This window comes from Salmo salar, chromosome 04 (assembly GCF_965601325.2).
Source record: "Salmo salar chromosome 04, fSalSal1, whole genome shotgun sequence".
NCBI lineage: Eukaryota > Metazoa > Chordata > Actinopteri > Salmoniformes > Salmonidae > Salmo > Salmo salar.
The window spans coordinates 51,223,693-51,250,134 of NC_138294.1; the positions used below are offsets into that span (position 1 = coordinate 51,223,693).

The following is a 26,442-nucleotide window of genomic DNA, read 5'->3' on the forward strand; positions in this document are numbered from 1 at the left end:
AAGCTCGTCTGGAGGGTTGTTAACACAGTGTCCAAAGAAGGGCCAGAAGTGTACAGAATGGTGTCGTCTGCGTAGAGGTGGATCAGAGATTCACCAGCAGCAAGAGCGACATCATTTATGTATACAGAGAAAAGAGTTGGCCCAAGAATTGAACCCTGTGGTACCCCCATAGAGACTGCCAGAGGTCCAGACAGTAGGCCCTCCGATTTGACACACTGAACTCTGTCAGAGAAGTAGTTGGTGAACCAGGCGACGCAATCGTTTGAGAAACCAAGGCTACTGAGTCTGCCGATGAGGATGTGGTGATTAACAGAGTCAAAAGCTTTGGCCAGGTCAATGAATATGGCAGCACAGTATTGTTTCTTATCGATGGCGGTTACGATGTCGTTTAGGACCTTGAGCGTGGCTGAGGTGCACCCATGACCAGCTCTGAAACCAGATTGCATAGCGGAGAGGGTGCGGTGGGATTCGAAATGGTCGGTAATCTGTTTGTTGACTTGGCTTTCGAAGACCTTAGAAAGGCAGGGTAGGATGGATATAGGTCTGTAGCAATTTGGGTCAAGAGTGTCACCTCCTTTGAAGAGGGGGATGACAGCAGCTGCTTTCCAATCTATGGGAATCTCAGACGACACGAAAGAGAGGTTGAACAGGCTAGTAATAGGGGTTGCAATAATTTCGGCAGATAATTTTAGAAAGAAAGGGTCCAGATTGTCAAGCCCAGCTGATTTGTAGGGGTCCAGATTTTGCAGCTCTTTCAGAACATCAGCTGAATGGATTTGGGAGAAGGAGAAATGGGGGGAGGCTTGGGCGAGTAGCTGTGGGGGGTGCAGTGCTGTTGAATGCAGTAGGGGTAGTTAGGTGGAAAGCATGGCCAGCCGTAGAAAAATGCTTATTGAAATTCTCAATTATAGTGGGCTTATCGGTGGTGACAGAGTTTCCTATCCTCAGTGCAGTGGGCAGTTGGGAGGAGGTGTTCTTATTCTCCATGGACTTTACAATGTCCCAGAACTTTTTAGAGTTGGAGTTGCACGAAGCGAATTTCTGTTTGAAAAAGCTAGCCTTGGCGTTTCTAACTGCCTGTGTGTATTGGTTTCTAACTTCCCTAAAAAGTTGCATATCGCGGGGGCAGTTCGATGCTAATGCAGAACGCCACAGGATATTTTTGTGTTGGTTAAGGGCAGTCAGGTCTGGGGAGAACCAAGGGCTATATCTGTTCCTGGTTCTAAATTTCTTGAAAGGGGCATGCTTATTTAAGATGGAGAGGAAGGCATTTAAAAAAAATAACCAGGCATCCTCTACTGACGTGATGAGGTCAATATCCTTCCAGGATACCAGGGCCAGGTCGATTAGAAAGGCTTGCTCGTTGAAATGTTTCAGGGAGCGTTTGACAGTGATGAGTGGAGGTCGTTTGACCGCTGACCCATTACGGGTGCAGGCAATGAGGCAGTGATCGCTGAGATCTTGGTTGAAAACAGCAGAGGTGTATTTAGAGGGCACGTTGGTTAGGATGATATCTATGAGGGTGCCAGTGTTTGCGGCTTTGGGGTTGTACCTGGTGGGTTCATTAATAATTTGTGTGAGATTGAGGGCATCAAGCTTGGATTGTAGGATGGCTGGGGTGTTAAGCATGTCCCAGTTTAGGTCACCTAGTAGCACGAGCTCTGAAGATAGATGGGGGGCAATCAGTTCACATATGGTGTCCAGAGCACAACTAGGGGCCGAGGGGGGTCTATAGCAGGCGGCAACGGTGAGAGACTTGTTTTTGGAGAGGTGGATTTTTAAAAGTAGAAGTTCAAATTGTTTGGGTACAGACCTGGATAGCAGGACAGAACTCTGCAGGCTATCTCTGCAGTAGATTGCAACACCGCCCCCTTTGGTCGTTCTATCTTGTCTGAAAACGTTGTAGTTAGGGATGAAGATTTCAGAGTTTTTGGTGGACTTCCTAAGCCAAGATTCAGACACAGCTAGGACATCCGGGTTGGCAGAGTGTGCTAAAGCAGTGAATAAAACAAACTTAGGGAGGAGGCTTCTAATGTTAACATGCATGAAACCAAGGTTATTACGGTTACAGAAGTCATCAAAAGAGAGCGCCTGGGGAGTAGGAGTGGAGCCAGGCACTGCAGGGCCTGGATTCACCTCTACATCCCCAGAGGAGCAGAGAAGAATAAGTATGAGGGTACGGCTAAAAGCTATAAGAATTGGTCGTCTGTGACGTCCAGAATAGAGAGAAAAAGGAGCAGGTTTCTGGGGGCGATAAAATAGCTTCAAGGTATAATGTACAGACAAAGGTATGGTGGGATGTGAGTACAGAGGAGGTAAACCTAGGCATTTAGTGATTATGAGAGAGATATTGTCTCTAGAAACATCATTGAAACCAGAAGATGTCATAGCATGTGTGGGTGGAGGAACTGAGAGGTTGGATAAGGTATAATGAGCAGGGCTAGAGGCTCTACAGTGAAATAAGCCAATAAACACTAACCAGAACAGCAATGGAGAAGGCATATTGACATTAAGGAGAGGCATGCTTAGCCGAGTGATCAAAGGGTCCAGTGAGATTCAGACAGCTAGCCGGGCCATAGGTAGCAAGCTGGTGGAAGATGGGAGGGAGGTCTGTTTTTAGCCACCACTTACATCAGCTGCGGAGACCGTGATCGCACAGTTGTCCGGAATAGCTGACGCTCTCATGCATGTTTCAGTGTTACTTGCCTCAAAGCAACCATAGAAGTTATTTAGCTTGTCTGGTAGGCTCGTGTCACTGGGCAGCTCTCGGCTGTGCTTCCCTTTGTAGTCTGTAATGGTTTGCAAGACCTGCCACCTCCCACGAGTGTCAGAGCCGGTGTAGTACGATTCAATCTTAGTCCAATATTGATGCTTTGCCTGTTTGATGGTTCATCGGAGGGCACAGCAAGATTTCTTATAAGCTTTCATATTAGAGTCCCGCTCCTTGAAAGCGGCAGCTCTAGCCTTTAGATCAGTGCGAATGTTGCCTGTAATCCATGGCTTCTGGTTGGGGTATGTTCGTACAGTCACTGTGGGGACGACATCATCGATGCACTTATTGAAGAAGCCAGTGTCTGATGTGGTGTACTCCTCAATGCCATCAGAAGAATCCCGGAACATATTCCAGTCTGTGCTAGCAAAACAGTCCTGTAGTTTAGCATCTGCTTCATCTGACCACTTTTTTTATAGACCGAGTCACTGGTGCTTCCTGCTTTAATTTTTGCTTGTAAGCAGGAATGAGGAAGATAGAATTATGGTCAGATTTGCCAAATGGAGGGCGAGGGAGAGCTTTGTATGCGTCTCTGTGTGTGAAGTAAAGGTGGTCTAAAGTTGTTTTACCTCTGGTTGCACATTTAACATGCTTATAGAAATTAGGTAAAACTGATTTAAGTTTCCCTGCATTAAAGTCCCCGGCCACTAGGAATGCCACCTCTGGATGAGCATTTTCCTGTTTGCTTATGGCGGTATACAGCTCATTGAGTGTGGTTTTAGTGCCAGCATTGGTCTGTAGTGGTATGTGGACAGCTACTAAAAATACAGATGAAAACTCTCAAGGTTGATATTGTGGTCTGCAGTTTATCATGAGAAACCTTAAGACTTTCTTAGATATTGTGCACCAGCTGTTGCATAGGCATATGCATAGGCCCCCGCCCCATGTCTTACCAGAGTCTGCTGTTCTATCGTGCCGATAGAGTGTATAACCCACCAGCTGTATGTTATTAATGTTGTCGTTCAGCCACGACTCGGTGAAACATAAGATATTACAGTTTTTAATGTCCCGTTGGTAGGATATACATGCTTCCATTTATTTTCCAGCAATTGAACGTTAGGTAGCAGAACGGATGGCAAAGGCAGATTAGCCACTCATCGCCTGATCCTCACAAGGCACCATGATCTCTTTCCGCGAAATCTCTGTTTCCTTCTCCAGCGATTGATGGGGATGAGGGCCTGTTCTGGTGTTTGTAGTATATCCTTCCCGTCCGACTCATTAAAGAAAAACTCTTCATACAATTTGAGGTGAGAAATCTCTGTTTGTCACGCCCTGACCTGAGAGAGCTGTTTTATTTCTCTATTTTGTTAGGTCAGGGTGTGGGGTGGGCATTCTATGTGATGTATTTCTTTGTTTTGGCCGAGTATGATTCCTAATCAGAGGCAGCTGTCTATCGTTGTCTCTGATCGGGAATCATACTTAGGCAGCCTTTTCCCACCTGTGTTCGTGGGTAGTTGTTTTCTGTTTAGTGATTCTGTACCTGAAAGAACTGTTTGGCTTTTCGTTTTTTTGTTTCTTTTGATCATGTGTTTCATAGTAAATAAAATGTGAACACTTACCACGCTACGCTTTGGTCCACTCCTTCGACTTCAGACGACAGCCATTACAGAACTACCCACCACCAAAGGACCAAGCAGCGTGGTCAGGGGAATTGGACATGGGAGGAAATTCTGGACGGGAAAGGACCCTGGAGTCAGGCTGGGGAGTATCGCCGTCCGGGGGAGGAAATTGAGGCAGCGAGAGCAGAACGGCGATGATATGAGGAACTAGCACGGCAACGAGGCAAGCACGAGAGGCAGCCCCCCCCCAAAAAAATGTGTGGGGGCACACGGGGAGATTGGCTAATTCAGGGTTCAGACCTGAACCAACTACTCATGTTTACTGTGGGGAGAGTAGGACTGGTCAGGCACCATGTTATGCGGTGATATGCACGGTGTCACCAGTACGCCTTCACAGCCCAGTTCATCCTGTGCCAGCGCCCCACACTTGCTGGGCTTAACTGGGCATTCAGCCAGGATGGATTGTGCCTGCTCAGCACTCCTGGTCTCCAGTGCGCCTCCTCGGTCCAGGATATCCTGCGCTAGCTCTACGCACTGTGTCACCAGTACGCCTTCACAGCCCAGTTCGTCCTGTGCCAGCGCCCCGCACTTGCCGGGCTAAACTGAGCATCCAGCCAGGACGAGTTGTGCCAGCCATATGCTCCAGACCTCCAGTGCGCCTCCACGGCCCAGTATATCCTGTGCCTGCTCCATGCACCCGGCCTCCAGTGCATCTCTCCAGCCTGGTAAGCCCTGTGCCTGATTTTCACACTTGCCCTGAGGTGCGTGTCACCAGTTTGGCGCCACCTGTGCCAGCCCCACACATCAGGCCTCTAGTGCGCCTGCCCAGTCCGGTGTGTCCTGTTCCTACTCTCCGCACTCACCCTGAGGTGCGTGTTACCAGTCTGGCGCCACCTGTGCCAGCCCCACGCATCAGGCCTCCAGTGCGCCTTCCCAGTCCAGAGCTTCCGGCGACAGTTCCCAGTCCAGAGATTCCGGCGACAGTTCCCAGTCCAGAGCTTCCAGGGACAGTTCCCAGTCCAGAGCTTCCGGCAACAGTCCCCAGTCCAGAGCTTCCGGCGACAGTTCCCAGTCCAGAGCTTCCGGCGACATTCTACAGTCCAGAACCTCCTGAAACGGCCTACAGTCTGTAACCTCCTGAGACGGCCTACAGTCCGGAACCACCTGAGACGGCCCACAGTCCGGAACCTCCTGAGATGGCCCACAGTCTGGAACCTCCTGAGATGGCCCACAGTCCGGAACCTCCTGAGACAGCCCACAGTCCGGAACCTCCTGAGATGGCCCACAGTCTGGAACCTCCTAAGACGGCCCACAGTCCGGAACCTCCTGAGATGGCCCAGAGTCCGGAGCCTCCGGCGACGTTCCCCAGTCCGGAGCCTCCGGTGACGTTTCCCAGTCCGGAGCCTCCGGTGATGTTCCCCAGTCCGGAGCCTCTGGCGGCGGTCCGCAGTCCGGAGTCTTCGGCGGCGGTCCGCAGTCCGGAGCCTCCGGCGATGATCCACGGTCCGGTTCCTCCGATGACAATCCATGGTCCGGTGAGACAAAAGCAGAGGGATCAGCGGGCGGAGTGGGGGCTACGCCCCGAACCGGAGCCGCCACCATGGGTAGATGCCCACCCGGACCCTCCCCTATAGGTTCAGGTTTGCGGCCGGGAGTCCGCACCTTTGGGGGGGGGGGGGGGGGGGTGTTTCATAGTAAATAAAATATGAACACTTACCACGCTACGCTTTGGTCCACTCCTTCAACTTCAGACGACAGCCATTACACTGTTTTGATTTCCAGAAGCTATTTTCAGTCACAAGAGAAGGTAGCAGAAACATTATGTACAAAATAAGTTGCGAAAAAACAAACAAAATAGTACAGTTGGTTAAGAAATAGTAACGCAGCAGCCATCCCCTCCGGCGCCATCAGGGTATTAGGGAACATTTGACTGACGGTTGTGATGGATGATCTCTTGGAATAAATTATAAAATGCACTGTTTCTGGGGCAAACATCAGATCGAAAATATGTGTGAGGATACAATTTGGCTATAGTGCCATATGTCCTACAACATGCATTTGTGTGCGTCACTAAGAGCATCTCCTATGGTCCACTCCACAGTACAGGCATTTTGTTCTTGCTATTGATTGAATCTTCAGTTGAAAGAGACGGTGGAGGAAGAAAAGGAGAGAAAGATGTCAAACACTTAGTGTCAACATCAGAAGTCCACCTCCTATGAGTCAGCCAGGGTCACTTCCCACCTTCCACCTCACTTAGCAGATTCACGTCGATGCCTGCCTATTAGGACAGACTTATGTGAAACTAGATTGGCAACCTGTTTGGAGACTGACCAATCTGGATGAGATTGGATGTCAGATATAATCAGGCTTCAAGTTCATATCATTTGTCCCCATAAAGGAAATTAAATGACTCAAAGACACGGAAATTGGGGGTGCATTAGTGTTAATGTTAGAATTGTATTAAACTGTAGCAGTAGGCAGTATTTCTGCAAAACGGAGCTTATTCATTCCAATTCCAAATAGCCCTAACTACCACACACTAAGCGCTGAGACTGAGCTGATGGCTGCGGAGTATGCATATATATATTCCTTTTCTTTTTCCTTGTCATAAGCGAGAGAGTTATTAAACCCCTCCAGATTTCAGTCTTTGAAAAAAAAAAGCCTGGGCAGAATCTAGTCTCTCTTCCTCCGTAAGCTCCTTAAAGCCCCTCTAACAGCTCAGCTTTTCCTTATTAGCATTAGCTGCTCTGTAGATTCAGCAGACCCCCCTCCATCCTCCTCCTCTCCTCCACCATCCTCATCCCTCTCTCTTCTCCTCTGCTATTTCCCTCCGTTGATGTGCAAATGCTGATCTCTTTACTAACTAGATCCCCACCACCCATACTCTCCCCCCTCCTCCCTCCCTCTCTATTTCCGCGGGTGGCATGTTAAAAGCAGTACACGCTGGTCACGAAACAGTTGATGTTATTGTTTATTTGCCCAGCAGGTGCCCTCTTCATACACAGTTTGCTACACACACCCTTCACATACACTCCCCTCATCGGCTACTGAAGCTGAAAGTGTTTAAAGGCCTGTTAAGTTAAGCACCTAACACATTAAATGCATTGCCTGTGGGTACAATATATTTTACGGTACCACTCAAGCAGGAATTCCTATCTGCATCTCGCATGGTTAGTGTTTTTACTAGTTTTCCATAGTTTTCTCCATGGGTGATTTGGCGACGGATGGTGGATGGGCATTACTTAGTCTAGAATCAGTCAAGACTATTTTCTTTGTGGATGAGAGCGGAAACCTTGGTGTCATTCTTGTCCAATGGAGCAATCGCCTCTGAAATGTATATATCTGCTGATTTCTCCACCAGTGGCGAGACAATATGCATAATTATATTCATGAGACTGCATGTTCTCCCATATTGTAATACACTGCGAGGTGTGCAGCAGGCAGGCAGGCAGGCAGGCACCACTCTCTCTGGGGATGAATGCAAATGTGTTTGATTGATTCCTCTCTCTTTGTTTGCAGTCTGGAGTGTGCTGTCTGCTTTGAGTCTATGTTCTGCATGAACAGCTCTACATTTTACTCTGTCTCTCTGTTACCTCCAACACCAACAACAACAACAACAGCACAAGATGGACAAGTGTCTAGAACCTGCTAGATATAATGAAGGCACTTGTCAGTTTCTGTCTCGTGGCCCGTGGGTAATAGAGTGTCAGGGATTTTAGATAGTGCCTACACAATGTTTGTCGGATTATTTTATGGAAATGCAGTTTTGTTTTGAGACAGCAGCATTGGTTTTATTTATTCATTTATTACATAGTGTGGACATTGTAATAGTTGTGATCGAAGAGGCATACATTATCATAAATGTCATGCCGACCTAACTCATCCATATCCACATTTCCATTGGCCAGCATTACAACGATGTCCTTTTAGAGAGATAAACATTCTCTGTATATGTGCATATGGCATGCTGGATTATTTTCTCCCTGTGGTGTGAGTACCAATATTAATCTGTAGGGGGCAGCAATGCAGTACAGTACAATGAAGACAGCAACTGCTGTTGCTGAGGTTCAGTCTGCAGGAAGTTGAGACAAGCAGAGCGGAGAGCTTTAGTTTGTGAGAGAGATATCTTAAACTCCTCCTCAGGATAAACCAACCATTCAAACTAAATTACTGCAAATTATGATGTCCTTGAGTTGTGATGCCCTTGTACAGTATTACTGCTACCAGGTTCTGGTATTCAAACACCAGGGACATCACCATCACTATCCTCTAAGGATGGCAATGAATGTCCATTGACCAACAGTGCCAGCTCATTCACCAAGTGTTTCAGGACAGGAACACAATACAGTAGGCTTCAGTTGGATGGTCTTCATTCATGTGATTGCGCTTATAGTGACCTCAAGCAACCTTCTAATAGCTTTTCTGATCATCTGTAATGAGCATTTGTTTTTCATCCTAGTGAGAAGATCTACTCTGATGAGGTCTAAGGAAGGAAATTGCTATGGAAAAGAGGAGATGAAGACAAAATTTATTGAAGCTCTCAAAACACAAAGGGCATGACAGCAATGCATTTAAAAAGTGGCCGGGGGTGATGGTGAAGATAACCCATAATGCAAATGAGCAATGAGAGGTGTTTGTTTAGTGTTGGGAGCCAGGGGTAAGCAGAGGGAGGCGGAGGGCTCGAGATCGTTGTCTTTCTGCCCGCCAGCATGAGTCTCTGCGGCCGGTTTGCTGTGTGTGTGTTGGTTGTAATTTGCTTCTTCCAGCCGAGACATTGAAACCGGAGCATTGGCACAGTTCTAGGAACGGCTCACAGGATTAAGAGGCAAGTGGCACATCCCTCCCTCACCCCTGACTACCCGCCAGAGACGGGGGAAAGAGGCCATTTCGATGGAAATGCAATGTTTACACGCATGGGAGAAGTCTATTATCTGCCGTTTTGGGCACGTAAAGAGGACAGCAGACGGTGGGTTTTCTCTCGTCTGATTCCTCTCAGCCTCTCTCACTTCTTTTTCCTCCCGTTCTTTTTTTTCCTTCCTTGTGCTCATCTAGAGGAAAAACAAATTGTGTAAATGTCCTTGCGCTTGATAACCTAGCAACCCCTCCTCTACTCTGCTCTAGCACTCTGTGTATCCTGAGAGTCATATTGCCACTGCCATCTCCCAAAAAAACTCTTTCAGTGGGCGAACTAGGCCCTTTTCACCTTTAATGCGTTTAAACGGCTGTGCTGTTGGGATTGAGTCCCTTTCTCTGCACTCCAGTGGTGAAAGTAGAGGTGCCTCTCTCTGCACTCCAGTGGTGAAAGTAGAGGTCCCTCTCTCTGCACTCCAGTGGTGAAAGTAGAGGTCCCTCTCTCTCGGCACTCCAGTGGTGAAAGTAGAGGTCCCTCTCTCTCTGCACTCCAGTGGTGAAAGTAGAGGTCCCTCTCTCTGCACTCCAGTGGTGAAAGTAGAGGTCCCCTTCTCTCTGCACTCCAGTTGTGAAAGTAGAGGTCCCTTTCTCTCTGCACTCCAGTGGTGAAAGTAGAGTTCCCTCTCTGCACTCCAGTGGTGAAAGTAGAGGTCCCTCTCTCTGCACTCCAGTGGTGAAAGTAGAGATCCCTCTCTCTGCACTCCAGTGGGGAAAGTAGAGGTCCCTCTCTCTCTGCACTCCAGGGGTGAAAGAAGAGGTCCCTCTTTCTGCACTCCAGTGGTGAATGTAGAGGTTTCTCTCTCTGCACTCCAGTGGTGAACGAAGAGGATGGAGCCTCCTCACAGGGGTTGGAGGGGCTGTCTGTGGCTGCTGCTACTATGTATAAAATGACTGGGAGTAATAGATGGACAGCACCCAACACTCAGGGAGAAAACGAGCCCTACACTCGAGAGAAGAAGTCTTGAGAGCCCTCAATGTGCTACATAACATGTCCTAAGAGGAATGATACATTTAGGGTGAAATCTCCTTTCCCAGATTAAGGATGCATTTTTTAAAGGGAACATAGTAGTAATAGTTATACTAGTACCATTCACATTGAGAGAACATATTACTATAGACCACTAGAAATAACGACCATAAGCATGCAGTCTAGGCTATAGTTTATACCAACATCTGCTGAGAGTCAACCTGTGCTGACGGAGGCTAGGCTCTAATATGTTGTGTGACTGTTGAGAGACGTTGTCAGGCAGACCCTGCAGGGCTGGAGAGTGGCGCTGCACTCCATTTACCCATTGATCTAGAAATTCATGATGCTGTAGTCCAGGGAAATGGATCAATCTGAGACAGCGAGAGAGTCACATGACCTCCCCACAGGCACAGGGAGAGGGTCGAAGGTTATAGCTCATCTCCTTGACAACATAAATTCTGTTTTTCTCTCCAGGCTCAGTCTATTGGACATTTTGCCAGCATCGACCGTTTGCCAGCATCACACCATTTTATGAAACCTCACGTTAATAACCGTAACAGCCAGAGTCATCTGACTAAAGCAAACGTTAGCTCGATGAGGTGTACTGATGGATACGAATAACAGGGTTAGGTTTATTGGACTGCATGACAGATAATAATGGGAGGATCTCAAATGAAACAAATTGTGGTCCACATTTAAGGATATGACACCCACTGTCTCAAAAACAAACAAAACCAATAGAGACAGTCCATTGGATCCTACAGTAATTATTATGAAACTAAGGTATGTTTTTCATGTCTAATGCACACAGGTCATGTAGCATTTTTTTTACATTGTGCAGCTTGCAGAAAATACTGACCTGTGCATGGTGGCTGTCTGAATAGGACCGATTGTGCTTCATACAGTTAGTCAGGGCCCACAGGCAACTGGAGGCCCATATCACCCTACTTTTCTAAGAAGATCTGAAAGACATTGTTCATCTACTTGAGTTGCAGCTGAGGTTCGAGCAAAGATAGGGGGTTTCCACTGTGTGAAAACACCCTATGGTAAAAACAACAGGGAAACTAAAGCAGATAGAACATCATAAAGAAAATGAGATAACTCTACAGACTGAATCTCTACATGAGGTCTGAGTTAGCTCTGGGTCCATGCCCGGTGTTTATAACAGGTTTCTAAACTGTAAGACAGAGGTTTGTCACTGGGCACTGAGACCATTGCTTCTCATCCCCATGGCTGGCATGCATGGTCACGACAGGTGTCCACTCTCACTAGGCTGGCCGTGTGTGGACTGTTCCTGGCCCTCACCACTCTGTCACTAACACCATCTGTTCCCCCTGACGCGGCGGGGCTGGACAAACATAGGGATGAGAGGGTAATGGTGCGGACAAAGAGGCCCACGACCTTGACACTGTCCAATGTGTGTGTGTGTGTGTGTGTCTGTGTGTGTGTGTCTGTGTCTGTGTGTGTGTGTGTGTGTGTGTGTGTGTGTGTGTGTGTGTGTGTGTGTGTGTGTGTGTGTGTGTGTGACTGAGTGAGTGAGTAAGTGAGTTTGGGTTGGGTTGGTGAGGGGGGGCACTTTCACGTTGCCTGGCAACACGTCTGTCTCTGTGATGGAAGCAGGATGAGAGGTGGAGTCAGCTGTGGTTGGAGTAGGAAGATATCTGGGTTTGGAGGAACTTTGACAAAAACTGTTTTGGCCCCTCAAGAGCACATATGTCTCTCCCTCTGTCCTGGCCATGCATCTGCTTGGCCATTCTCTCAGCCTCAGTCTGAACATAAAGCATATTGGTTTACTTAGAGCTCCTCCCACCTCTAGGAGCAGTGTGGCCCTATCTGCACTGGCCCCACGCAAGGTATCACCAAGTTAATTATGGCCCATAGAGATAGATAGAGGACTTCATCTTTGCCATAATAGCGTCTGTGACAGAATAGGCAGCTCCGTTCACACAATCTCCATTTTAAAGTAGTCAATTCTCTTCTTCACGATTGGCTGATCCCTCCTGATGACCAGGTTGGACATGACTCCAACAGGGTAACCAGGAGGGATCATTCAATGAAGTTGGAAGTACCACCCAGTTGATTACATTAAAATGGTGGAAGCCCTCAATAGCGCTGCCCATGCTAATATGGCCTTTTGGCCACTAGAGGCCTCTGTTATGGCCTTATTACCTCAGCTCCACGCTCTGGGGAAGAACTCAAGTAGAAGAAATAGGAGGGAATTTCAAAGGCCCGTTCAAATTCCCCGCTTTTACTTTGAAGCGTACTAAAGGAGCTGTTCCTTGTAGTAATATATGGTCCAGAATATAATATAGCATGTTTGACAATTCTATTATTGTCAGAGGCCTATTGATAGGGGCCTGTACAAAAGCCTGATGATAAAACACAAGGCTTGAGATGATCTACAATGTATAGAATTCATTTATGTGATTTTGTGTTTGGTATCTAAGGGGTGTGTGTACTGAGCAGGGTGTTGGTAATGTGCATTGAGGCCACCAGAGAAACACATTATATGCTGTGCGGGGTTTAAGTACTCATGCATTTCTTTACGCTGATTCGTTTATAATCTGTGTCTCTCAATTAGATGTGAAAAGGCTGTTGGTACTAATTACATTTTATAGAGAGATCATGGGTAACCATAGGTCATTGAGTGCCAAATAAAGGCTTCAAAACAAAGCCTGGATCACTTCAAAAGGAGGCAGAGCTTTTCTGCAGGGGCAGTGTTCTCATATCTAGTCTATCCAGTCTATGCCATGAGCGCTGCTCTTTTTGTGTAACAGGGTTCTGTAGACTGTGATCCCTGCAGTGTCAGCCTGCAGCATATTAGTCTATCCATCCATCCACACTGTGAATTCATCTACACATACAGTGCTGCCTTTCATGGTCTAACATCTGATCTAGAAATAAGTAGACTAATAGACTCAAATAAAATGTAGAGCGGGCTTGATCCTATTACAAGTACTCGCGATAGCGGTCTGGACCTCTTTCGGAAATGGGCTTGGACCAGGATGATGGTTGATGTTTCTGCTCCTGGATTAGCTGTTTCTGGTCACAAAAGAGAGAAAAATCATATTTTTGTTGCAGATGGGCAAATAAGGGGAGTAAAATGCTCTATTGAATGAGTGTGTTGCGCAAGGTGCCAATGAATAGCCAGCGGCCTTGTGCTGTAGTGGGAATTCAGATGCAGTTTCCATGGCCACAATATGGAAGAACAGCAATACAACTCAAAACCTCTGTTAATAAACATAACATTTACATCTATAGTGACATTTAATATCGGTTAGCACAGCCTGTTCCATCATCATCTGCAATTTAATGTTGTCATTATCAACAATTCTAATTTGATTTGGCCTGAGTAAAAAGGGATTTAATTTCCCTCTCTGGACCAATAGCTCCTAATGCAGCCTTTCTCACTTTCATCTCATGACAATGAACTGCATTTATAATTGTATTGACCAGTATTGACCAGTATTGACCACGTATTGACCAGGCTGAGGAGGGTTGGAAGCACATGCAGTGAACTAGAATGGGCCATTTCATTAGAGCTGTTACAGACCTCATGAAAATAGAAGAGGGGATAACCAAAAAGGAGAGGCTTTCTCTTTACCATCTATTGCAATGCATCTTTGCCTCATGTTTGAACTTGACATAGATTTAGTATTTTGCAGAAATTCACATCTTCTTGATCTCTCTAGTAGATCCCAGTATCTGAGCCCAGATACAGCCATTACCACATGACTGTAGTGCAACATTTCCCCTACTAGCAAACTCTCTCATGTTATAAAGACAGTCCGACATAAAATGTGTAGCCTACTTTACAGCCCACACTGAAAAAGTGTTTTGGAGTGTTTTGGTGCCGCTAATGTCTAGTTCTCTAGTTGATTATATTGATTTTGCAAACGGCAATTTGCGAATGCTCCAGGTCTAATTAGGCCGTGATTTGGCAACAAATGACATCTATACATTAACGTTGTTTTTGATAGGTGTAGCACTGCCTTGCTCTCCAAGGGGTTTGTGTGCAAATACCCAGGGGAGGGCTGGTAATCTTCTTCTTCTTCTTCCTCTTTGGCATTATGGCAGTCTGCAAACAAATATTATAGGTGTATTCCGTCACCTACTGTATTGGCTATGTATCAGCCTACTATTCTGTAGTATACCAACTACACCTTGCACCCATTAAAACTGCCATCACTACTCCACTACTTTGGCCCTATCTGATCCTACACCAGGCCAGCAGTCTGGGAGGATGGGACACTATCATTCAAAACATCTTGTTACTCTTCTGCAGTAAGATCTCGTACACCCAAGCACTTCTCTGCAGCTGCCGCCACAACATCTATCGTCTGTGATTTACGTTCCATTCCTGCGGTAAAATTGACAACCATGACCATGAACGCCTAAAAAACAGCCTTACTAAAGCACTACATGTTATTCCTATCACTCTCTATTGGCCTCGTCCTACTCACAGGGGTCCTCTTAGGATCCCTCACCCTGGACACATCTTCCTCTTCTACTCTCTTCACTGCCTGCAGCATATGACACCTTTTGCACTACTCTGATCGGGGCAACCTCAACCTGCCTTTCTCTCACTGGACACCTCTGATCTTCAGCACCATGGGTACCCCTTCAGTTTACACCCAACTTTTTCCACCGATACAACACATTCTTTTGTCTCGTGTCCACCTGCACATTTCTCACATCTAGGAATCTCCATCCTACACACTGCTACCACATGACCATAAGCTTGACATCTAAAACACCGTAATGGATTCGGGACAAAAGCGCTCACGGGATAACTGACACATCCTATCTTGACTTTATCTGGTAAAGACTCATTAGTACAGACAGTGTCTTCTCTGTTTCACCACGCTTTCCCGGGTCTGCATCGCACCAAACGGCGGGTGTCACAGACACTGGGAATCTTCAACTCCAGTTGATCCTCCTCAACACTTAACGCCACTCCAGTTATCACTCTTTTTAACGGCGCACTACTCCGGAGTGGAAAACATGTCACAGTTCTTGTCCCCAGTCATGTGATGCGGAGCACACGCTCCCTCTGGGCAACAGAAAAACAAAAAAATCGACACGACTGCTCCAGGTCAGAAGTCAAAGATCCATTTTCTCCAAAAATCTCACTCCCACTGTGCCGGAATCATTTTTGTCATCATCAGGACACGGCTCAAACTCAGCAGTCTTTACCTCACCTGCCACCACAGATAATTCATCCTCACTCTAGTAATGTTGAACTTAATTCTGTAGCTCTTTTCCTTCATCAGATCCTCCAGAATGCTTGTGCATACACAAATTCCATATTTACTTATAATATGTTCCACTTTTCTCCTTTTTTTCCTGTCCAGTAGCCATAGTCCTAGCCCGAAAAAAACACGATTGTAATCATTTGGGAACCTATCCATTGTCATTGCAGCGATGGGGAAGTTTCATTTTTAGAACAGTTTATCATTCTTATAATCGTGTTTATTGTCATGTTTTTCTTTCCTGATACTTAGGCTAGCTATTGTTATTTGTCAACCACACATGAATGTATTGAGTCGTTTGGTGTTAATGTACATGAAAAGTGGGGATAATATGCTTAACTGATGCCACATGTTTATATATAGGCATACTACTGACACGTTCAAAACAACTGGGAACTGGGAATTTGGAAATCTCCGACTTCAGACTTCAGTGGTTTCAAGAAAACTGGGAACTCTGGGAAAAAAAACAATCTCCAACTGTGATTTTTTTTCCAACTTGGAACTCCAAGTCGGAAACTCTGGCATCTTTCTAGAGGTCCGACTTTCCGACCTGAAGATCACTGACGTCATTATTTGACCTTTTTTTGAGTACTCAGCTGTCTTGCCATATAAATTGCCATCGGAAAGTATTCAGACCCTGTGACTTATTCCACAATTTGTTACGTTACAGCCTTATTTTAAAATGTATCAAATTGTTTCCCCCCCTCATCAATCTACACACAATACCCTAATATGACAAATATATATTTTTTATTTTATTTTTGCACATTTCAACAAAAAAAAAACAACAACTGAAATTTACCCTGACCAAGGCCCTTCTCCCCCGATTGCTCAGTTTGGCCTGGCGGCCACCTCTAGGAAGAGTCTTGGTGGTTCCAAACTTCTTCCATTTAAGAATGATGGAGGCCTCTGTGTTCTTGGGGACCGTCAATGCTGCAGATCTGTGACTCGAGACAATCCTGTCTCGGCACTGAACGGGCAATTCCTTCGACCTCAGGGCTTGGTTTTTGCTCTGACATGCACAGTCAACTGTGGGACCTTATATAGACAGGTGTGTGCCTTTCCAAATCATGTTCAATCAATTGAATTTACCACAGCTGGACTCCAATCAAGTTGTAAAAACATCTCAAGGATGATCAATGGAAACTGTGTTTGAGAGGATCAAAACCACAATGTATCCTGGGTAAATTGTGACTGACTGACTGATCTACAAATAATAATGAGTTGTTATTTATGATGCAAGGTGACTTGTAGAACACTCAGTCAGCAGTCACTTGCAGTCGTTTTGATGCTCTCAAACACAGCCATTAAAACCAGTAGATAGTGATAGCGCTGACATTATCCACATGTACTTATGGAAAATTCCCGATGGCGCATGAAGCCGGAAGTATTTGAATTTGAAGCACACCATATTGGGCACGTTTGAGTGCTAATCCAAAAGTAGCCGACAGTTGAGTAAAATCAGGGGAGGTACGCACTGACAGCAAGTAGGACAACCTCTGCTTTTTCTAGGAAATGCAATGCTAGCTATGTTTCCATAAAGTTGTCCAGTGATTTTTTTGGTCGACATTTACGCATTTGCATCGCAAATAGATGCGACAATTGCCTGCTAGGGTGCGTTTGCATTGAACTATCTGTGTCAATAAAATCGTAATGACGTCACATCAAAAATATTTATAGAAATGTGCAAAAACCTAGTGTGAATAAAAATGTAGTGGTTCAAGTGTTTCAATTACCCATTTAGGCAAATTGTGCATTAATAAATTGGCGACAGCCTGTACTGTATCTGTTTCATGTCTAAGGTAGCCCGAGAAAGCCAGCATGCATAGAATGCAATAATTGACTAATATTGCCATATTCTAATAATTCTCATGTGCCAACATATCGACATGGTGAGACTTGTACTCCTGTAGATCTGAAATAATTGGATGGTGAAACTTGCCAGCCAACCAGAAAAGCAAGGTGAAGGAATTCAGGCATTCTTGAAAGTCAGGACAATCCTTGTCCTGCAAATACATTTCCATATAGTTTAAATTTGTTATTTTGCAATCAGTAGGCATTTACAAATTAAATGTGGGTGGAGCTTATAGTTACGTGATGACATCACGTGCCCCGTGTAGCTTCAAAAGTATTCGTCAATCATCATTTATTCGAAAAACACTGTTTCAATCATCATTTGTCGCAATAAAGTTAGTCCCACAAAAATCCACCCCTGTCGAATGGATTAAAATGTTGGTGATCCTCAGAAAATGTCTCCTATATCTGCCGTTTCTATTACACGTGTCGCAATATTTTTATTGTTGCAACATTACTATGGTCCAATAAACCTGGGTCAATGAAAACCTGCCTAATGGCAGACATGGCATTCACCTTTGTTATTGCCAATGAAGTGGATGCTATCGAATTTCCACGTCTCCTACATGAAGCCGAAGATGATCAACATGGTCCCAGGAATGAATATCGTGAAGATAAGGACATTAGATACCAGCCCTAGCTCTTTCTAACATTGTATTTATGTGATGCTTTTACCAAAATATAACCAGGTAGTGAGTGCATAGGCTACTAGAACAAAAACATATGTGTTTTTGCAGCATTTGGGATATGCTATGTTGTTGGCCGTTACTTCTTGCCCTTGTACCTTCCTCATTATTATTTGTGATTGTGCAACATGGAATTGTAACGGATGTGATTAATTGGAGTCCATGTCAGTATCACTGCAGCCTGCAGTGTATTTCTTTCATTCTCAACCTTTATGTTGCTTTTGTCAGTAAGCATCTAAAGAATCACATTTGATTCAATCACATGAAGGACAAAACACTCACTTTACACAAAAGTATTAGACTATATATGCACTGTACATCAGTTCACATAAGTTATTGAGTAAACAATATGCCAAGCAATATGCTAAGCAGTATAAAGCACATGGTATTGACCCCACGTCTGGTGTATGGGGTACTTGCTCATTAAGGGACAGTTTCCCGAACACAGATTAAGCCTCTAAAAAAACTGACAAAGGTTGTCTCGCACAATGCTTTGGTTCCTACTTCAAGTTGCAGTTGGGGAGGAGCAACTGCAGAAATGTACAGTCGACTGCAATCGAAAGTTCATGACCTTTGATCATATGGCTATTGTAAGGGTCATGCAGCCGACATGTAGTTGCAAGTGGGAAAATATTTATAACCATAATGCAGCACACTTTGAAAGGTGGTGACCAACGTTCGTCAACGTCTTGACAAAAGTGATCTGCTCGAATGCGCCCATTGCTGAATAGGGCTGAACGGCACCAGAAATCGCTAAGGATCATGGTGAAAGTGGCCGTAACTAGCAAAGGATCATGGTCAATGTAGTCTTTTTCATCCTGTATGCGAGAGTCAAACCAACGCTGCTGGGTGCACGTGCAAAGAGTGTGCATGCGGGAGCAAGCCTCCTCCCAGACACAGGGGTTACGTTCCGCTGTTCAGGCAGTGAAATGCATCACCTAATGGGTTAATTCCTACCGGTTCATGCTGGGTTCATAGCCGAAAAAAGTGGGTGTGTTTTAGACGAAAGTTGATGAGGAAAGTCAGCGGAGGTGAATCTGCGACAGCTGAAAGTTGAACACTGTAGGCCTAGTGGTTTTATAACAACAAGGCTCTCATCAACATGGCAGTGTTAACATTTTTCTTTATAAATGTTGACATAAACTTTTCTATATCCCCATATCACACACTCACAAACTGAAAACATAACGTGTGTACAGTTAATTGGTTAGAGAGAGCTCTCAAATAGCACTTTCCTTTATATTCCCTGTAGATTTTACAAATTGCGGCAAAGTTGAATCCTGTTTCAGTCACGTCTTTAGTCACGTATGCATGGGTCAACAAAAAACATCCTAATGATTGGCTGACAAATAAGTGCCTCCCACTAGCCAGCCAATGGCTACATGTTGCAGTTTGTGAGAAGCAACCATTAGACCCAATGATGTGTTTCTACGCCTGAGCTTAGCTAGCTAACGTCGCCATTAAATCCCCTACAAGCCTGATCCGGGATTTCTATTGGGGAAGCAGTTTCTAGGCCTACTTATTTAAATTCTCTTTGGCGCAGCGCTGTAGTTGCTCTCCGCTGCCTAGCTCACGCAGCAACACTGCTCAATGAATAAACTAATTTTGGCGGGAAGAAGGGGCTGAACACCGAGTGTTATGCTAATTATCGCCATAGCCATTGATTTGGCAACAAATCAAAAGAAACAAAATAAAATGAAAATAAAACAATTGAAAGAAAAAAATATATACATACAAAAAAAAATCATGATCATGAGTAGACCAGAGTAGGGGAGTAAATTTGCAGGAAAGATTGCGGTTAACAGATTTGGGCTGATTCCCCCTTAACTCTAATTGCTCTTGTAAGTCGCTCTGTATAAGAGGTTCTGCTAAATGACTCAAATGTAAATGTAGATTATACGAGAGTCCACCCATAGTGGGTCCTGGCCCCTCTGTGACATATTACAATGTTTTATGCATTCTCGACATGTACGCTATACAAGCACTGTTGTTTTCATCCACTTACAAGACAAGAAAATATTGGCCTACCTTTCTGTAATGCCAACTATTGAAATCCTCTGTTGGCTTGATTGCACAATTGATAATTCACAACACTACCGCCATGTGCCAGTACATGACTTTGAAAGCCTGTCTCTATGCAATGCGCTATGATCATTTATAATCAATATGAATAGACATACAAAATTAGGAGTAGACAAGGCTATTTGATGCAAACATATACTGTAAATATAACCTTTCTATTGTCTGAAATCGCATTATCAGTCCTGATCAATTACTGGAAGAAGCTTGGCTTACTAGTTTGAGGAAGGCAGCTTGTAAAACAATACAACTGTTATTGGGATCAGGTCGGCCGTATTGTCCAATGAGGTTGCAGGGCGGGCACAAGTCTGCTCAGTGCATACAACAAAGCATGTGCAACAAAGTAATACACTAATGTGACGTGTACACAATTGTGCCACATTTTCGGGTGACCCTTTTTTGGCTCTTTAGTGCTACTTTCAAAACTACTGGCTCAAAAGTATACAAAACTTTGTAGCATCACTTAAACAACTGCAGTCATGGTTGCCCCGGTTGTCAACAACCTTGTGGTTATTGTAGTCTTTTGACAGTAGAGAAACAGGAATATCTAAGGTTGTCCCAGGTGAGGCAGGCATGCAAGGGAGGGGAAACTGCTCCTCTGACAATCCTTTTACTGAGCAAGGGAACTTGCCCAAGGAGATTCTCAATTGGGGAAAAGCCTGTCCTCTCCTCAACTCCTCCAGGGCCCGGAAATTGATAAGTGGTCAAGTGGTCTAGGAGAGTTTCAATTTGTTAGTAGGCGAACGGAATAGTATGCTCACTTCCTTGATTACCTACTTCGGCAGAGGATGTGCAAGAGTATCCTCCGGGCAGCTAGAGCAGAAGTGTTTTTGAATTAGCTGTTGTTTTCTCAAGGGGGGGGTCAAGCACATGTAAAAAAAAAACAAAAAAAAGGAATCCGCTACATAAAATGTCTTGCACAACTAGTTACATTTGTTTTTATCACTTTACACATTTATTTTGGGATTCCACCCCTGTAAACAGTAGCGGACTGGGATTTCTAACACCATTTTCTCCCTTGTGTTTTAGATTAATGTTTCTTATTATGTTATATATCGATGTGTGCCCGATGCTGCCACTCTTCTCTGATTCTCTGCTGGGAGCACAATATCAAGTGGACCTATAGGCTATTTAGCGTGGTCTCAGTCAGATGATCCATAGCCTATAGGCTATGGGCTACGATGTGCATGATCGGAGAAGCACAGAGCAAAGTAATATATTTCTAAGATAGCTGCTGGGATGGTGTAAATAAAACTAGGCTGATTACACACTGCAACGGATAGTCCAACCCTGAGCCCTGGCTTGCTCTGCTCTTGCTGATGAAAACTTTTTTTGTGTGCTACCTAACCAATGCTGTGATGTGTAGGCCTACAGTGGCAGTTCAGGAGGAGAGTCAAAGGCTTCTTCCGATTTTTGTTTGTTTGTTAGGCGCAGTGCAAAAAATGCAATTTCTTGCAGGCGGACAAGCCTATGTTCTGTTAAGTTTAAGAAGGAGAGCGCAAAGATGAGAAGGAGGACGGAGGTCAACTTTGAAACTATATATTCACAGTATTATGAATGAATTGTGGTTTATTTATTTATTTATTTTATTTCACATTTATTTAACCAGGTAGGCCAGTTGAGAACAAGTTCTCATTTACAACTGAGACCTGGCCAAGATAAAGCAAAGCAGTGCGACAAAAACAACAACACAGAGTTACACATGGAATAAACAAACGTACAGTCAATAACACAATATTAAAATCTGTATACAGTATGTGCAAATTAAGTAAGGAGGTAAGGCAATAAATAGGCCAATAGTGGCAAAGTAATTACAATTTAGCAATTTACATTGGAGTGATATATTTCAAGATGAGGATGTGCAAGTAGAAATACTGGTGTGCAAAAGAGCAGAAAAACAAATATGGGGATGAGGTAGGTTGACAGAATTGCATGACATTTTTATTAAAGGCATTTTTTTCTCAGACCTGCAAATAAAATGATAGATTCTGATCTAGATAATAGATAATGATAATTTTGCGCAACAACAAAAGAAATGTGACCAGCTCATCTGATATTTGCCTGAAATGCCAGATGACCAGTCCGCCCTTGCTTGTAAACACCATGTCTAATGGCACATGAGCGGAGAAGGAGAGTCTCATTTGTTTCCATGTTTCCTCTCCACGCCTCCACTCCTCAGTTAACTTTTTCAAAACCAGACGAGGAGAGGACAGAGGAGAAGATGCGAGGATTCAAGCAAAACCATTTCAGATTCTCCCAATAATGGTATTTAGTTGGTTCCAACCTTTCAGTTTGGACAGAGAAGGAGGGGAATAGACATGTGTATGGTATGTCAGGTCAAGTTTGGACTGACTTTTAGACAATTTATCTTGCTACAAGTTAAGTGCAAAGTGACACTGAGCCAAATAGAGTTTTCTCGTAAAAGATGGGCCGTTTTTTTCTCCTCACATAAATGAAGTCGTCAATGATCACTCTGCACCTTTATTCACCTGCACCTATAAGAAACCATATTTTCCTCCTGGGTATAGGCTACCTATCACCTCCACTGGCCATGAGACACGGTAACCTATAGGCTATACCCTTTGACAAAATCATGAACAACACTTTTTTGTTTGCTTGTGTAAGGGCAGCACAAATGTGTATATGTGAGTGCCTGCACCGATTTCATTGAGATGTTCATGAACCATTGTTATGTATTATTGAGTGAGAGAACATTCATTTTCCGAGGGCTGTATGAACTCTTATTTGGCGAACAACAACTATCTTCATTGTTACTCAATGGAACTAGTGTTGTAGCCTTTGTGGGTGTGAGTATGCGTCTCAAAACATTCCATTTATGAAACTTTTATCAATGTTTTGTTTCTGTCAAAGTGTCTTTCAGATAGAGTGCCAATAATGGCAGTGGAGATGTGGAGGCATCTTCTAAAAGGCAAGTCCACAGATGTGCGTGTCAGAGGTAGAGAAAGGGAAGTGTGAGGGGAAGAGGGTCACGGTATGGTTTCTTTCCACTTCATGACAGCACTTACCTGTGAGCAGGCTGGTCTCATAGACTGGACGTAACATAGTAAATAAAAATTCTGGACACTAAAATGAGTGTGATATATTACGTTTGGTATGGTTACATTAGACAGAAGGTTACTTAAGGCAAAAACAAAAGGAGGTTGGTTGGTCAGGGTGGATGGCTGGGTGTATAAATATTTTTTTTGCGAATTAGCAACTTTGCAACTACTTACCATTTGTTAGCTACTTTGTAATTACAGTACTTAGCATGTTAGCTATCCCTTTTCCTAACCTTAACCCTTTAACTTAACCCTAACCTTAACACTAACCTTAACGCCTAACCCCTAAACGTAGCAACCTAGCTGATGTTAGCGTTAGCCACCTACCACCTAGATAACGTTATAGCCTTACCAAGAAATTGGAATATGTAACACATCATACATATTGCAAATTTGTGACATATTGTACGAATTGAATTCATAACATATCATACAAAACGGATGGTGGACATCCACAAATGAATACATACCATACCAAACGTAACATACTGTATCATACTAATTTGAGTGTCCCGGATTTTCGTTTACTATGTTACCTCTACCCATGAGTCCAGGTTGCTGTGAGTGCTCTGCACTCAGCCATCTACCTGGAACCGCCTCACTTTACCTACAGTACAGTACCATAACAGATTGACCTTATTCTCAATAGCGACAAAGGCACACACATTTTTCCTCCACCTGGATGACTCCTGACACTAAATGATGACTCCCTTTATACTAAAGGGATTAACCAAAAAGTCACAGGAAATTTCAATTCAGTCCACCGGGCAAACGGAATTATCAGTAGATAAGCATTATTGAATGTGCTTGTTGGGAAGAGTATTTGCTCCAATAACTCATTGAATGCGCAGTTCAATAAAAATAAAGCACAGGATTTGTATTCCTGTTATGCATGTGGCAGGAATCGACCGCTGACAGGAGACAGTGTGCGCCATGGGTTATTAGCAGTCAATTTGTTATTGATATTGACTGAGAGAATTGTCATATACAAAACACTTTGCAGCCCCATTCTGTCTATGCCAGACGAGATCTATGAGATAGCCATGTCGTCGATAGGGGACGCTACTTTATTGTCCATGGATGTTTATCCTATATAGGCCTACTCCAGATGTTCCATTAATTGCCTTAATTTGCCTATCAAATGCATACCAAATGCATAGGTATCCATTTAATTAAACACCAAACCCAAATAACATTCCTGCACTTACATCTTGCAAATAAATATTGTGATAACCTAATGTGTTTATGTAATTTGTATGCGGTTTCCACAGCACTCTGTATTTAGCTGCTCCGTCGGCTGTGTACATACAGTTCAGATCTAGGATCAGTTTATCCGTCTAATTCAGATCCTAATGTAAACCCAAACTGACCTCAGATCATCGCATAGGGGCAACATCTTGCACTGGTTTGATGGAAGTCTGCGCATCTGCGTTCCTATAGCCCACTGCTGTACCAGTGTTTTACAGTTCTACGAGGAGGGAGCTGTAACTGCAGCAATTCATTCACCTCGGGTCTGGAACCACCACCGTTAGCTCACAACAGTGTAAAGATATAACAGCGCGTATTCATTCGGAGTGATATTTAAAAGCATGGTCAATTTCTAATCTATACTGAGTGTATGCTTCGCTTTGGACACTTTTAGCTGGACGGAACATTGCATGAAATAGGGTCTGGGAGGTCGGGGCGATGTTGTGAGACGAGCACATCGTTGCTCTGCGCGGTTGGTGTCTGCGTGGTGAGACACCCAGCTACAAACATTATGTATGGAGAAGTAGGCTGCCCATCCGGTGCGCTCTTTCAGAGAAAACATGAAGTCTCGTGAATGATTTCGTTGTACACTTCACGATAAACAACTGTATTAAAATTCCACATTTCATGTGCAAAGAACCAAAACTATTGAGAGTCGGACAATCCGCAAGATAAAGAAGTCTGTCGGACAAATCTGTGTACAGATAAACCGTGGACGGTTACTACAGTATGCCAGAATGGGTCTACTACGGTTTTTCTTTTTCTGTGGACTATTGCACACCCAAATCAACGGTAAGTCCTGAAATCTTAATGTTGATTGGGTCTTCACAATTAACTTTCTAATATAAACATAGCGTTTTCCTGTTTTTCGTTTTCCATCTCCCCGTTTGATTAGACCACCTGCAGTAACAACAGTATTTTGCATCAATTGTTCCGTTTATTCCTAATTTCAAAACGTTGGAAAAAACAGGTGAAAAGGGGTCGCACGTGTGGTCTCCCATTGCGCGCTCAATGAGTCCCAGCATGCCGGGATTGCTCCTTTCAACTTGGCTTTGCAGCACACCTGACTATTTGACGAGCAATATATTGTCACTGTTTTATTTGATCGATTTGTTGAAATTGATGAACAGTCATAATAAGTAATCATGTATACATATGCTTGGTTTGGGGGTTCCTGATTAATTCCAAAGTTCATTAATTTAATCTTCCTAATTGATATCATGCACGTATATCATTAGGGAGGATATGAAAGGTTTAACTTTGCCCTTGGCTGATAATTTAATGCAGCAGTTATTCAGATTTAATTTAATGACATTCTGTGCATGGTTATGAATTGCCCATAGGTGACTCACATATTCAATAGGTGTCAGTTTTCGTTTTATTGTCATCTTTTATATATATATATATAATAAGTTGTCATCCCAACATTTTCAAATTTCATAGACACCATTGATGTCCTTCTAAAGTTTCAGAGTCTTAAGAGGAAGGTGTTGTGTTGGTGGATCTATACAGGTGGACCCTGAACATCAGAAGGCTTGTGTTATGCCCAGATGATTTGGGTTCTGATATGCAGCTGGTGGAGTTTAGATCCTTTGTCTGAAAAGTAGCAAAACTTGTCATGGAGACGATGATGCTGAATGATCTTATGGTCCTTTGATTTGTTTTGGTTTGTAATATGTGGACACTGTGTCCCCTGGTCACAGAACATACTGTAAGCACTGTCTGTCCCTTGAGGGCCACTCATAACCGTGTTGTCCCCCACTGGACATGCAGCTGTTGTTGATTATCATGTCCACATTGAGAGCATTGATTTGGTGAAAGAGGAGGTTGGTGCCCCAAGCCGTGGGGGATGTCCCAATGGCTGTTGACTTCTATATACACTCTGGTGCCCCACCCCATTGCTTATTCTACACAGCTTTTTTTTTAAACTCCTATACCTTTACAATTGGGAAGCATGTGTTATACTATGCGTTGTGTCTATGGTCCATTAGAAGTATCTCTCTCTCTCTCTCTCTCTCTCTCTCTCTCTCTCTCTCTCTCTTCATTGATTTGCCACT

The 26,442-nt window shown here is 44.1% G+C and overlaps 1 protein-coding gene across 4 annotated transcripts in view; it reads left to right on the forward strand.

The window, feature by feature from the left end:
• Window positions 1-26,442, forward strand: part of LOC106603263 (roundabout homolog 2) — a 171,928-nt gene that overhangs the window by 47,984 nt on the left and 97,502 nt on the right. For 2 of the 4 annotated variants that reach the window (XM_082974525.1, XM_014196672.3), the window contains exon 1: window positions 24,584-25,177. The exons of the other annotated variants lie outside the window; for them this stretch is intronic. In XM_082974525.1, the coding sequence (XP_082830651.1) occupies window positions 25,123-25,177 (55 nt within the window). In that variant the 5' untranslated portion in view covers window positions 24,584-25,122. Of the gene's footprint in view, window positions 1-24,583; window positions 25,178-26,442 lie in introns of those variants that run through there. 4 annotated transcript variants of the gene reach the window in all.